Below are 14311 nucleotides of genomic sequence, written 5' to 3' on the forward strand. Positions count from 1 at the left end.
TTTATTTTACATAGGCCACTTGCAGCTTCTTGAATACCCACCAGGGGGCCATGTTGTTGTCACTGCTATATCAGTACTGCTGCTATCAGTTCAGAAACAAGCGCTCATAACCTGATGTTTGTCTGCTTTCAGTTTGATTTGATGTCTTATCACTTCACACGACGTCAAATCTAAATACCTATTTTTAGGTAAATGGGGCATCACGTATCATCAGCATAATCTAAGGTGACTGCAAAGAGACTGCTTACTATCCAGTGATAGATTTCATCAGTGCTGCGTGCGAGAACTGGCCAGTGTTTACATGATAATATATCATATTTCGATCTATCATTTCTTTATATTTTCTATTTGGGAAATAGGTAATGGAATGCATTGAAATGTACAAACATGCATAGAAATAGAGTACACAAGGCAAATACATTGTTTGTACAAGTCTAACAAGCTTGAAAGTCAATATTTGTTATGACCACCTTCATTCTTCAACACAGCCTGAACGGTCAGGCAAACTTTGTTGTCATTTCTTTCTTTCTTTAGAAATAGTGCTTTTTTTCTGTTCTCTGTGAAGATGTTTCAATAATTCTGAGGTTCTGGGGATGCCAGTCCAGGACTTAATCCTGGACTTAATTGTCCCTTGGGGATAAATAAAGTCTTTCTGATTCTGGAGTTCAATTGTGAGTTTTTCTTTCCAGGTATCCTTTTTTGCATTGGCAGAGTGTTTGGGATCACTGTCATGCTGAAGAATTAGGCTGTTGCCTATCAGATGCTTTCCAAATGGTATTACATGGTGGATCAAAATCTCTCTATATATCCATCCCAAGACCAATTTACAAAAAAGTCATTGGAGGCAAAATATAAAGAAATGAGGAGTTGCTCATAGGATAGCCTCCTAGGAAAAAATGTTAGTAGGTCCTGGAAAGAGTTATAATTGTTGAAGTTTTAATTTGTGCATACTGAGGAAGGCTGTGACATGTGTTTTAAAGATGAATAACCATGAGATCAGCACACAGCGCATACCTGTACATAAGTGACGGGATCCTTGGATCACAGCAGCCTCTAGTGGAAGACCTGCACAACTGCACCAAGTCTGAAGCGTCACAGTGCATCAATGAGCAAGAAGAAACGTGGGTTAAACAGTTTATTGAATCGATTTTTGCTGTTCAGAACTGTTTGTCATCTCTGGCTGACTTTAACAATGTGTAAAGAAAGAAAACTAATAAAGAGGGGAGCAGGGGATGAAATATCAACATGATTAAAAAAAAAAATCATAAACATAATTGGCTTATGCACAACTTCCCACGCTCCCCAATGGAAAAAACAAATCCACCCTTGCCAAATGCTAAAATACTGTATCAAATAGGGGCAATTTAAAATGTAGAAACATAAAGGGACTAACTGCTACTTAAAAAAGCTGAGGAAGGACGAAGAATATGCACATAGTTACATAAGGGCAGACACAAGAGAAGTAATAACAGCACACCTGACTGCTTCAAGGAGGCAACAGTAAACTTGTGACATCAAAGTAGATTCTCACCAACCAGCCGCCGCTCCTTTAGTCAACTGTTACTAACATTTCCCCAACTGTGGGACTCGGTTAAGGAAAAAAAAACCAAAAAAAAAGGGTGAAAAACATAATAACAAAAGTAATCGTGTCATGATTCAAAATAAGTGCAGTTACCCTGCTTTTAGATTTAAAAGACCAGGCTGGGTCAGGGGTGGGAGTTTACTGCATTACATACAGAAACATAAAAATAACAAAGAGGAGGAAAGTATGGAGTCTTTTTTTTTTTTGTAAATCTTGTCTGTAAAATATAAATTACTAGTGCACACAAGGTAAAAACCTGCTGCAGGAGGTAAAATAACTCTTGTACGAATTAAAATAACTCCTGCGGATGTAATTAACTTGTGTCCACATGATAATATCCTCACACGGCATTGTAGGGGCTTTCTATCAATTCCTACTGATCACACCAAGTCGTTATCCTTGTGCCGTATACAAAAAAATTCCCCCGATATGCACCCCTTGCATCGTGGCGTACTCCAGGATAACATCACAACTGATATGACATCTAGCACCATTAAAAAAACAAAACAAATGAGAATAAAAAAAGGAAATATTTGTGGATGACAAAAACAAAACAGAAAGAAAAAGAGTGCTTTAAACATATCAGAGGCTAGCATATTTACACAGCTACAGCGAAATGATGAATAATAAGCTCCAGGGATGTAATTTTGAAAAATTAAGTTAAAAAAACAAAACAAAAACACAAAATCTTAAGAAAGGGGAGAGAAGCGTTGCTACAGAATAAAATCGTGCTATAGTGTTTTAAATATTGGCAGCTAAACAAAACAACCCAGGGGACAAGCTAGCTGTGATTTACACGGCTGGAAAGCTAAAATTGAAAGTGGAGTCAAATTTGGGATGCAGGGGGGGAAAAAGCTGTGGCATGTTGGTTTCCAGTATGCATAAGAGAAAAATTGTGCAAAATAAAGTTTATTCATTTATTTATGTTTATTTTTTGCCATCATTTGATTAGGTCTGTGCAGAAGTGTTGTTTTTCCTGAGAGGTAACGGTTGTATGAGCCTCGTTTTGAGATGAAAGTTTTTTCTATTTGATGCATTTTTTAAAAATAGTTTTTTTTACTTGGATTCAAAAAGAAAACAGGAAGCTCGAGGCAGGCGGCTGGAAATCTTCTTTAAAACTGTCAAGTATTTGCCTCTTTCAACTTTTAAAGTCACCTTACAGGCATCTCTCATTCGCTTATATATATATATATATATATATATGTATATTTGCTGTTTTGCAAAGCTTATGTACACTGAGGATACTCAGGCCCAAGCGCTCCCTACATGCCATGCCAATGCAAATATTAGTGTTCCTTTGGTTATGTAAAAAAGAAAGAAAGAAAGAAATCTACATGCATCTCATTCTTTACAAAAATAAAAGTATAGAAAATTACAGTTAAAAATGATCTGAGAATGCTTCTTCCAATGTGTAAAAAAAACATCACTTGTCATTAGTAATATATTCATACGTATTAATATCTGATTTCCATCTAAACTGTATATTAAAACTATCGTCAAATATATTCTTTTTTTGTACTTCTCACACAGTGAATTAATTTTTCTTTTCCAACGTTAGTACTGAATAATTAAAAAAAATATCCAACAATATATCGGGAAAATGTTAAATAGCAAAAACAAACCCTTCAGGGAGGGACTTTTTTTTTCTTTCTCAAATTTCCTTCAAAAGATAGGTCTGCATAGCGTCGTTTATGTGTGCAATGTGTACATTTACAGGATCATAAACTCTCTTCTTTTGAAATGGTACAACTTAATGTGGATGCATCTTTTAGTTTGGGTCCCTGTGTTGCAGGAAACCTAAGTGCTTTGAAAATGCACAGGCTCGAGGGAAATAAAGGAAGAAGAAGAAGAAGAAGAAGGAGGAGGAGGAGGAGGAGGAGTCAGGTTGGACAGTGGAGGCATGTCAGCTGTCTAGGACAATGTAATACTTGGCCAACCAATCACTTGTTAGCGTATGGATTTACCTTGAATGCCCCGTGTGTAAATTCACAAATCCCATTTCTTCATTTTGTTAGTTCAACTGCACATCAGAGATTAAAAAACAAAACAAAAAGAACAGAACAAAACAAAACAAACACCCTCTATCTGACATCTACCTTAACACACTGGATTGAAGTAAAATTTTAAAAAAAAAATGCCAAACTGCAAGTACATACCCTCTCAACTCTTTTCTCTAAAATCATTTAAAATCGTACATTTAATCAGGGCAAGATGTGCAACCACACGTTTCACGCCTCCAGCCGTCCCGTCTTTATCTTCCACCTGATCACAACAGTCCTCTCGCTCTCTTTATCTGTATTGAGGTCGGCGCAGCAGGGCAAGTGTACCTCATTCAGACAAGCATTTGGTCTGGCAAGTCACGCCAAGCGGGAAAACTGGCCATTTCTCCAAAAATCAAAACAAAACAAACAACAACAATAACAAAAACAGTCCATCAAGTCTCTCAAACCAGCGCATATGAGATCCGGAGTACCGTATCCACCCTTAAGCTTTTGTCGTGTAACAACTAAAGTGGAAACTCATTCCAGCCAGAGGGAGGGAGGGACGGAGGGAGGAGGGGTGGGGAGGGGAGGGGACAAGTAGGATATTTGTCTTGTCAATCTAAAAAACAAACAAACCAAAAACCATCAAGTCACACATCTTTAAAAAAAATCAGTTTGCAGTGGAAAAAAACCAAAAACAAACAAACAACAACAACAAAAAAGGCTAGCAGCCAAATCGTCCGAGTGTTATTTAAAAAAACCCCAAAACAAAACAAAAATAAAAATAAACAGAAAGTTGTGCATAGTAGCCTGAATCTCCTCCGCGTCCTCCACATGTCTTGGCACGTGACATGAGTGAGGTCTTGGTTTGTAAAAGTCCGAGAGAAACGGCGCGTCTTGAAGAAAAGTATCTTCGGCCAGCAGGGAGGAGGGATGCACCGGTGGTTGCGTGAGGTTATCTTGATTGGAGATTAGTTTCCTGCAAAGACGATAGAGAGGATCAGTCACCTCGCTGTTGCTTAAAAAGGCCGTTTGAGAGCATCTGTTAGCCACATCTGCATTCAGTGCTGTGAGTGACAAGCAGATATTTTGTGAAAAAGACTAAAAGGGGTGGACATGTAAAACATTCAATTTACGGTGACATTAAAAAAACAGAATAAAGATACAAACGCTTTAGATTAGAAAGTCGGAATACTGAAAATATTACCTTTTTTTTTAATTTAATATAATATTTCAATAGATTTCTTTAAGGAACAGTTGATTCTCACTAAATCCTAAATTAAAATGCTAAATATTCTCTAAATTTGTTATTTTTCTTTACTTCGCATCACCGTGAAGTAAATATATAAGTTTTCGACACCTAAAGACAATTTTGTTTTTATTCTGTAGACTAGTAAATAGTTGGTGTCTCTGACAGTGGTTGGTGTACCTGGCTAACGCCGTGTGGTCAGCTGAGCGATTAGCTGGGCACCCAGTTGTGAGCGGAGCCCTGCGTGGTGGTCGGTCCCGGGTACCCTTGGCCTCCAGGCAGCATGGGGTCGAAGTTGAAATCGAGGCCGTCTCCGTCCATGAGGTCACTGTTGATTATGTAGTCCACATCGCAATCCAGGTTTTCGGTGAACATGTCAATGTCCAAGTCCGTCGGGAGCCGGTCCTGACTGGTGGGGAAGCAGGGCTGCGCTCCGAACTGACTGATCCCCGGCAGGGTGGCGATGGGCCCCCCATGTTGGGAGCCTACGGCTGGAACCGTGGCGTGCTGGGCTTTGAGGGCAGAGAGCTGTGACGGGTCCTGAGACATACCTGAGAGGATCATCCCCAACCCCATCTGAGAGTGATGCTGGTGTTGTTGCTGCTGCTGCTGCGCCGGTGGTGGCGGCTGCTGCTGCTGGTGGTGGTGAAGGTGATGCTGCTGAGGCTGCATCTGAGCCTGCAGCCCGATGGGCGACACGGTGTTTGGCTCCAGCCCCTTACCCAACCTTACTCCTGCAACAGACGTGCCCAAACCCATCATGCCCACCCCTCCAGGATTTGGCATGATGGAATCCACTTGGGCCATCAGGACATCACTGGGAGGAGGGGAGTCGGAGGTGAGCAGTGCCTCCAGGCTGGAGGGTACGTGGGCGCTGTAACGGCTGCTTCCACGGGAGCTGGGGGTGGGCATGGGGTTGAAGAGGGAGTTGCTGAACGTCGTCTGCTCTTTGCTGTTGGGCCCGCAGGGAGACACGGAGGTTGTGGCCCCGGTGTGGGTGGGGGCCTGTGGGAGGCTGGACGAAAGCTGATGGAAGGAGGGGAAGCTGGAACCTCGAGGCAGCAGGGTGGAGGCAGAGGGCAGCGGAGTGGGAGGTGCTGGTGGGGCTGTGCTGGGACTGGCCCCTCCCTGTTGTCCAGTCATCAGAGTGAGGCCATCAATCAGGTCCAACTCCTCCATGAGCGTCTCGGTGAGGGTGGGGGTCAAGCTGCTGGCAGAGAACCGCCCCAGCAGGCCGTCATCAGGCAGATTGTCGTCATCCTCCTGGCCCGGAGCAATGGGGGACAGACGTCCACTCAAGGTGCTGGCGTTAGAGCTTGTGCGCGGGCGGAAGGTGGTCCACATATCTGTGTCGTCCAGGCTGCCGCGGGACGAGGGGCTGCTGCTGTTCACCCCCCATTTGGAGAACTGCTGGGACGAGTTAGGGCTGTCTGCACCCGCCGAGCCCGTGGCGCCGTCTCCCTGCAGCACACCTCCGGTGCCTCCCAGGCCGGCCGCTCCCGCCTGCTTCTTGGTCTGCTTGGCCCTCATGCGGCTCTTCAGCAGCTTACTGCTGTTGTCCATGGATGCAGCCCGGCGACGCGGCGCCTTGCCGGTCTTCCCTCCTTCAGGGTTGAGCATCCACCAAGAGCTCTTTCCGGTCGATTCATTGTGTACCCTCAGGAACTTGTTGTGGAGTGACAAATTGTGGCGAATTGAATTCTGAAAACCAAAAGAAGGTAAAAAAAAAATAATAAACAAACAAACAAACACACACACACACAAAAACAAACAAACAAACAAAACAAAAAAAACCACACAACACAACACAACAATGAAGAGAGAATCATGAATTTAACCTCCTGGGAGAATCCAGCAACAGAAAAGATGCTGACAGAATGAAAACTTTCAGGATAAAAAGCAATTTAAACCTTATTTTGAAGCAACCTTTGCTACTTTTTTGTGTTTTTTAACAGATTTGACTTTTTATTCAGTGAATGCATTGTTACATCCAAGATAGCCGCTGAAATTAAAGTTTAATTATTAAATAATGCTTTAAAATAACTCTCCAAAGGTATTTCAAGGTGGTTGCAGAGTGGTGAAACTTGCTTTTATTACACTGGTGATTTGGAGATTAATCACTCACCTTTAAATGAGAAAAACAAAATTAAATTATGGCTACTGTGGATATAATCTCTAATAAAGGATTTTCAAAATATTTTTTGTGTCGTCTTTGATGCTGAATGTTTTTATTATCTCTAAAAAGGGTTTAAATCAAAACAGACAATTGCAGACTGTAACAAGCCCGAGCAGTTACAACTTTGTTTCAAAGGGTTTCGTACCTAAGCTTGCTGGGAACCACCCGTCTGTGCTAACAGGACAAAAATGTTTACAAAGATTTATCTCCAAATTCCCTTCAGATTTATTAATTTATTCCACAAGAGTTCAAAAAGGTGCCATTGGTACCAAAGTTATTATATTTCAGTATTTTTTAATTTTGTTTTCCAGATGTGTCTGGGGAAGGAGCAACAAAAAGAGCAAACAGTAAGATGGTTTTCTGGACTAGTCGATAAGACACCTGCTAGTTGTGTCGGATCGAGATCAGATCATAAACAAAATGCTCTGGAGTTCATTTGTAATCGGACTAAGACCACCTCCTCCAGAGCGTCTCGGTGTGACTGTTTTCGATTACAGGGTCCACATCGGTACAAATGACCCACTCCAAGCGCAGGTGTGAAAACATTCTCAGGGCTAGCTTTAGTTTAATGTCCTATATTAATATTGAGGAAGTATCTGTCTCCGCCTAACATAACAATATCAGAAAAAGTATTAAAATACAAACTCAAAATGCTGCAGAGGCATGACACAGACAACACAAGCATGAATAAACATCTGCACCAAAGCCTCCTTGTGCTTCTTGTAGCTTGACAAAATTGTCAAAAGTGTAAAACTGAAGATGTTTCCAGTGCTTTTTATTTAGCTTGAACTGGTTCTTATTGATCGCTTCTTTACTCGAGAACTCAAAAGCACGTACACAACATGCCTCATTCACACCAGCACTTCTTTTTCTACCTGGGTGCCTTCTATCTAACATTCAGGGGGTTCAGTATCTTGCCCAAGGATAATCAGAAGGTTGGTGGATTGATCCCTGGCTGCTCCAGTCTGCATCCCAAACATCCTTGAGAATCCCTGATGCAAAAATGTGTTTGTGTAAATGAGGGATGTTGTATAAAGCGCTCCCAGTCCTCAGGTAGAGTAGAAAACCATCTTTTTTCACTCAGTGACAGTCATCAACCAATGGCAACCACCTAACAACTAGTAGCTGTATCACCTCCAATATGTGGACAACAATGTGTATGAGGTCACGTGATTAACCTCAGTACTGCTTGTAAATGCCATCCAGGGGTTTTCCTGCCCGCCAAAAGGAAAATAAGCAGAACTGTGATTAATAATATGTTTAACCACTTTTCCCCTAGCTTATTTACTTAAAGTTAAGTATTTTAGTTTATTTTTAAAACTAGGACAGCCAAAACTGCCTGGCTGATGCACAAACTTGGGTTAAATAAGGCAACACACACTCTCTGCCTTAACTCTTACTGCAGATCTGTGGTGTGCCAGGAAAAACTCTTACTGACACATTTACCTGCTGGACCTAAGTGTTTATTTTATTACAGTTCAGCTTAACTCTTAAAACTAAAAGGCCCATAAACATGAAGATAACCTTAGCTGTGTACTGACTCAGATGATTCCCTGCAGATGAAGCCCTCACCTTCCAGCCTGCGGAGCTGTTGCTGTCTCCTTTGTCTCTGAAGTAAGGCACAGTTTGAACCATCCACTCGTATATCTGGGCTAGCGTCAGCCTCTTCTCGGGTGAGTTCTCGATGGCCTGGCTGATCAGGTCCGCGTAGCTCTGGTTCCCCCACGCGTTGCGCCGGGAGGATCCTTTGCGCGGCGTTGCTCCGGCTCCGCCCACGCCGGCTACGATCCCGCCCTCCACTGCCGCCGCGGCCTCTGCTGCTTTCTCGGGCTCGGACGCGATTTGTTGCGGCTCGGGCTTGTCCTCGTCGGCGGGCGGGGTCCCGGCGGCGGACTCGGCGCCGTCCGCCCCCTCCGGCTTGACAGCCGTGATGTCGGGCCTCGGGAGCGGCCACGTGCAGGAGCGAGGTCTGCTCTGCGGCTCAAAATCTGGGTCAATCGGGGGCACCGGCGACTCCTCCATGGCGGTCCTCTGAACTTCCACTCAGCCACAGAGAGGTGTTCAACTTAAAACATTTAAAGTTTGACAGGTAAGTTTGAGCCGATGACACCTTAAGAGAAAACAAACACACGCCCTTTAAAATAAATAATTAAATAAATAAAAATAAACAACAATATGCTTCACCCTCTGAGGGGGTGTCAACCGAGGGGCCTAGAAAAGAGACGTAATAATCTGGACACGCCAATAGCCTCGGTTAATCCTCAGATTGGAGATTAGGGAACCCAAATAATCTCCTTAATAGTAACTATCATAAACCTTCAGATTTATATAGAAATAAGGAGGGCTGGGGTGGGACTCTCTTTGTTTGAATGAAATGTTAAAAGACAGTAGCACAATGGCAACGAGCACCAAAACATCTGGACCTAGAGGTTTTAGGTCGCATCTGGAAATTAATAACAAATATATATATATATGAACATGTGTAGCTACAAATAGAAATTGAAGCCATTTAAAATAGCTTAAATTGCCATATTTTACTTTTAAGGTGAAAGTGGTTTATATGCGGGTGGAGATTTTTTAATTTTTGCAGATTAAATTTGTGAACTTACACGTGAAGTTTTCCTGTGAAACTATGCAGTCTGCATGCGAGGATTAGCTGGCTGCTGTTACAAAAGAGCTTCTGGCTGTTCTTGTAAACAACCGGGCAGTCTGAAGTCTCCACAAGACCAGAAAAAAGGAGAGAAAACGATCAAAGTTTATTGAATTTTTTTTAAAAGTCCCGCAGACAGCCACTAACCGGTGCGGTTTAGTGAGTCAAAGTGAAGATGTGCGGCGGCTGACTGTCCGAGCTGGCGGTCTGTCAACAACTGCCCCGGGACGCTGGCACACGTCTCTGTCTGTCTTCTGGTGGGAAAAACGAGCCTCCGGCGAGGATAAGGTGTTAGTGAGGACGCTTCAGGGTTTGTTTATAAAAGTAGGGAGATGACAGAAATGTGCAAAGAGAGGTCCGCGCCTCAGGTCTGCACAGTCCGCCACATTGCGGTCGGGCGCATGTCACCATCTGCCATGTTTCCCCACAGTCCTGCCGCGGCACACGATGCTCGAAAAAGCGGGTTTTAAAAAGCCCACTCGACCGCAGCCCGGAACTCAGCCGACCCTCGTCTCGTTGTGTCGCTAACCAAGCCTCGTAGTTTCTCCTGGGGCGCTTAGGTGAAACTGGGGTCGCCCGCAGGTCTGTCGGCTCCCACTCGCCGCACTTTGAAAACAGCACCGATAGCCTCCGTAACGTTAGCCGCTTAAGCTCCTGCTACTCCAGAGTTTACAATCCGTGGAAAAGTCCGTGAAAAGCCTCCGATAACTTCCTCCAAGTTGCCGTTTCTGGTCCGCGCTGACTTTTGTAAAACTTCCCGTCGTTGTGTCTGTACAAATATTCACTCCTTCGTGATCTTTTCGACTTGTTTTGTTTTGTTTTGACTCGAGGCGAAGACTCCCTTCTGACGTCTGTTTACCACTGTCAGGCAACGCATACTGCGCCTGCGCACAGTGGAATTCTGGGAAGGCGAGTCCTGTGTGTGGCAGACGGTTCCGACGTAAACAGCCGCGCTCGGTGGCAACATGTACCTGTAGTGGGACATTATGTAACAGTTTATGAAAGTGTCCTAAGTACTCTTAGGCCATTTAAGGTATTACCGGTAATTAGAGACACGAGACAAGAAAAGATTGCAAAATTAAATTATTTCCAGAAACAAACCAACAATAATAATAACCTTAAAATTAAATGTTTACTCATAAAAAGAGATCCCTCTTAATACCACCCAGAATTTCCAGTTTTTAATAATACATTTAGTAAACTTGTATTGATTCTCTTTTATTTAGCTTTGTTAAATTTGACTGTGCTGTATTACTTTATTACACACGATATTACACTAATTCAATTATTATGATAATAATATGATAATTAATTATTATGATATTAAATCTATTTTGTTTTACTTTAATTTATTTATTTTTGAATTTTTGTAATTTTCAGATTAGTTACATTTTACTGAGCTATATCCTAATGTAAGCTATTTTTAATGGTATTTTTTTTTAAATAAATATCTTGTCTTATTACCTGGGAAATGAATAAATAAGATTTTGAGGTATTTTATAAATGATTATGTTAATTAGCAACATGTAAACTCAGGAGGAGTGGAGACACCAATCTTTTAGGCGTTGCATCAGTAAGGACATTATGTGTAAAAATGAGCCAAATCAAATATGCAGTGCTACCCACTGTGGCTACCACAACTAAAAAACAATTTTTCATCCACAAGTAATTCAGAACCCACCTCAAGTGCGTTAAAATATAAATCTATCAATTTTCTTCCATTTATTCAATTCAGGTTAGGTTGGCGCCTATAGCAGTTGTCACAGGGTGAGAGGTGGGGTACACCCTGGATAGATTGCCAGTGTATCACAGAACTAACACATAGAGACAGAGAACCATTTATATTTACATTAACACAGACATGGCCCCAGACTGGATTTGAACCCAGGACCTTTAAATACATGAAATGCAAATGGATGAAGAGGGACATAGTCTTCATTATAGGCCTCAGGCCAGAGTTAAATGCAGGGATCTGGGTTGGATTATCCAGTTTGGCACGGGCCACACCACCACTGAATGTCTGTGGTTCAATAACTTGTTCTTTTAGTGGAGTGTCCTTGGGCAAGATGTCGCATCTGATGCACTGAAGTGTGAGATAAAATTTTTTTAACATGTACCGAGTAAATCTTTGTATGAATGTGAATCCCTGGATGTGAATGGTAACATAGAAGTGCAGTAGTAAAATGCTAAATACCAGTCAATTAAAATTAAAGTCCTGATATTCCTATTAACAAAAACATAGGTATATTCTTTTATTTATTGGTTTATTTATATATCATGATAAAGTAATATATGTGGAACAATAGAGTAGTCTGCGTTATAAATGGAACAAAAAGAAGAGGCGCTGGAGAGCAGAGGAGGACACTTACATTAAACCTCATGAAAAACCTGCACTTAAACTTTAAGACTTTTAGTGAAGTGATAATGTGATGGTTGTTTTTAAGTTTCCGCTCCGGCACAGTATCTCTGTATGTATTCTGTAAAGTATATGTTCAATTATTTGAAACAGAAAAAAAAAATGCTTGGGCCAACATAGTTTTTAGGTCTTTAACTGGATGATCCAGGCATGCTACAGGTGCATGTCTTAACCACCAGGATACCTGATGCTCCGTGTGAAGCTAATGCATACTCAGTAACCCTAGGCTCACGGCGGGTAATCCAGCTTTCCTTTACTAGATTAATGCTAGAGTTTAGTCACGAAAGTCTCCTCTCAGAGCGTTCTTCGGGTTTTCAGTGAGCTGATTCTGCATACTATTTCATGAAGGCCATAAAATTGATAAAATACTAATAAATGGGTATGTGAGTTGAGATTATTGATCCTTTTGTGTATGGATACTACTCTGGAAATGTTATGTAGTTATGATAACCTTTATTTATCCAAAAAATCCATGCAATTCATAACAATGTAGCTAAAAAAAAAAGTAGAAAAACAGCTCAAAAACATAAAAAAAGAGATTAAATTTAATAGAAACACAAAATAAATGACCATAATAAGTGAAAATCTAAATAAAATACAAGAATGAGCATGTAACAAACTAAATAGAACAGAATAAGGACATACCTAGATGTAGTGGCTCTGTGGTGTATAGTGGTTAACAGATTGGGCTTACATGCAAAAGATTCCCAGTTTGAGACTGGGAGAAGATACAAACCTAGCCTCAGGGGGGTCACAAGCCAGAGTACTCCCGGTGCTGCCCGGATAAATGGGAGGGTTGTGTTAGGAGGGGTATCCAGTCTGAAATCTGTGGCACATCAAACACGTGGAGACCCCTGGGGAAATAATGGAGCTTCACAGAACTGTACAGAGGACATGTGGCATCTTTATAGAGGGAAGGGACAGAGTTGTTCTTCTTAATGCTTTGCTGTGGTCTTCACTGGGACCAGATCTCAACCCAAATAAACACAATGAGGAGATTTTTGGATCCAAATCAAAAAAATCAGGGAAGATCTTTTAAAGAATGGTGTTACATCTCTTCAGGAGACCTCCAGAGACAATTTATAGATATAGTCTGTCACCCATCTGACTCCTCAAGCAAGGATACATAATCAAATACAGAAGCCTTTTTTTAAGAAGACTTGACTCTCAGTTGGTGTTTTCTGTGTTTTGGTCTTTGTGTGGCAGGAGCTTAATGAGCAGTGAAAAACTTGTAAATTAGGAAGTGAGAAAAGGCTTAGCTTACTCCACCATTGTTTATTAAAGGCAGGTACATTAGCCCGTCTGATCTCTCTTTGAATGGTTCGTGCTTTCACCTCCACATACCTTTTTTTTGTGGTAATCCTTTTTCATTTTGAATACTCGTGTGGCTTCCTGCTTATTGTGATGAAAAGTAACACACCCCACCGATACTGCGCTTAATCTCCATCTTTAATGTTTGTCTTTAAATCCTGCACCCTTCCTCATTAGCTGAGTCATGATTCAGAGGAGGTTGGTAAAAGGCTTCCTGTGTAAAATGCTTCAGTGGCACCAAGTGTCTGACTGCCAGGTGCAGACAAAGTTTGTCTGCCGCTCTGCTATGACTAACGCTCTGTAAATGCACATGCTGCAGGATCAACATGTGCAATCAACATGTCGATTAGCTCTGTCTGTGCGTGGCTGTGCACCCTTTAACCCCAAAAGCAGACTCGGTGTGAGCGTTTGTGGTGTTTTAATTCACTTTAAACACATTTTTGTAATTCAGTTTTTTGAAGTTAAGTCTTCAACAGGGGCTTAAAACAAAAAGGTGAATGTAGCACAGCGGCCATGAGTCTAAGAAAGGGGTCAGAAAAAGCTCCTCTATATCACTGACTTATTTTATCCCCTCTCATTTAATTACTTGGTCCACTGCCACACTCAGTATTGCGCAAGCCTACAATTTGATAACCTGGTTCAGCAGGAAGTTTCACAGTCTATTAAAAGCTCCAAGTGTATTTTGTATGAACACTCTTCCTCAGCTGTCAACTGGTAATTCTGCTGAAGTCCTTTTATATGAGTTCACCTGATAAGACTATATGGAGTGGCAAATAAAACGTCGGTGATAAAACCTGTGAAAGTTGAATGCCCTCAATTTCTTTCTAGGGAATTCTCATAAAACAGATAAAACATTCACTGTACCAACACTTGTTTTCTATTACTCTGTCACTGATGTTAAATTAGTGCAGCTTTGCTAAGGAAACTGTGATTATATCTCACCAC

At 41.7% G+C, this 14311-nt stretch overlaps 1 protein-coding gene across 2 annotated transcripts; it reads right to left on the reverse strand.

Annotated features, from left to right (window-relative positions):
- Positions 1 to 1121: 1121 nt before the first annotated feature.
- On the reverse strand, positions 1122 to 10525 carry foxo4 (forkhead box O4). 2 transcript variants are annotated; one of them, XM_031747104.2, is made up of 4 exons: positions 9599 to 10525; positions 8562 to 9054; positions 4994 to 6514; positions 1122 to 4543 (listed from the first exon to the last, which is right to left on the reverse strand). In XM_031747104.2, exons 2-3 carry the CDS (start codon positions 9009 to 9011, stop codon positions 5024 to 5026), a joined length of 1941 nt encoding a protein of 646 aa, XP_031602964.1. In that variant the 5' UTR covers positions 9012 to 9054; positions 9599 to 10525; the 3' UTR covers positions 1122 to 4543; positions 4994 to 5023. The 2 variants fall into 2 exon arrangements, with proteins under 2 accessions (XP_031602964.1, XP_031602887.1); XM_031747027.2 differs by having other exon boundaries at positions 8562 to 9099.
- Between the last annotated feature and the right edge of the window lie 3786 nt (positions 10526 to 14311).

This window comes from Oreochromis aureus, linkage group 2 (genome assembly GCF_013358895.1).
Source record: "Oreochromis aureus strain Israel breed Guangdong linkage group 2, ZZ_aureus, whole genome shotgun sequence".
In the NCBI taxonomy this organism is placed as follows: domain Eukaryota; kingdom Metazoa; phylum Chordata; class Actinopteri; order Cichliformes; family Cichlidae; genus Oreochromis; species Oreochromis aureus.

Excerpts from the sequence above, each read along its gene's own strand:
- foxo4 (XM_031747104.2), bottom strand. The coding sequence starts at position 9,011 with ATGGAGGAGTCGCCGGTGCCCCCGATTGACCCAGATTTTGAGCCGCAG. Across the intron at positions 6,515-8,561 it reads ACAGCTCCGCAGGCTGGAAG|AATTCAATTCGCCACAATTT; the intron begins GTGAGGGCTTCA and ends TTTGGTTTTCAG.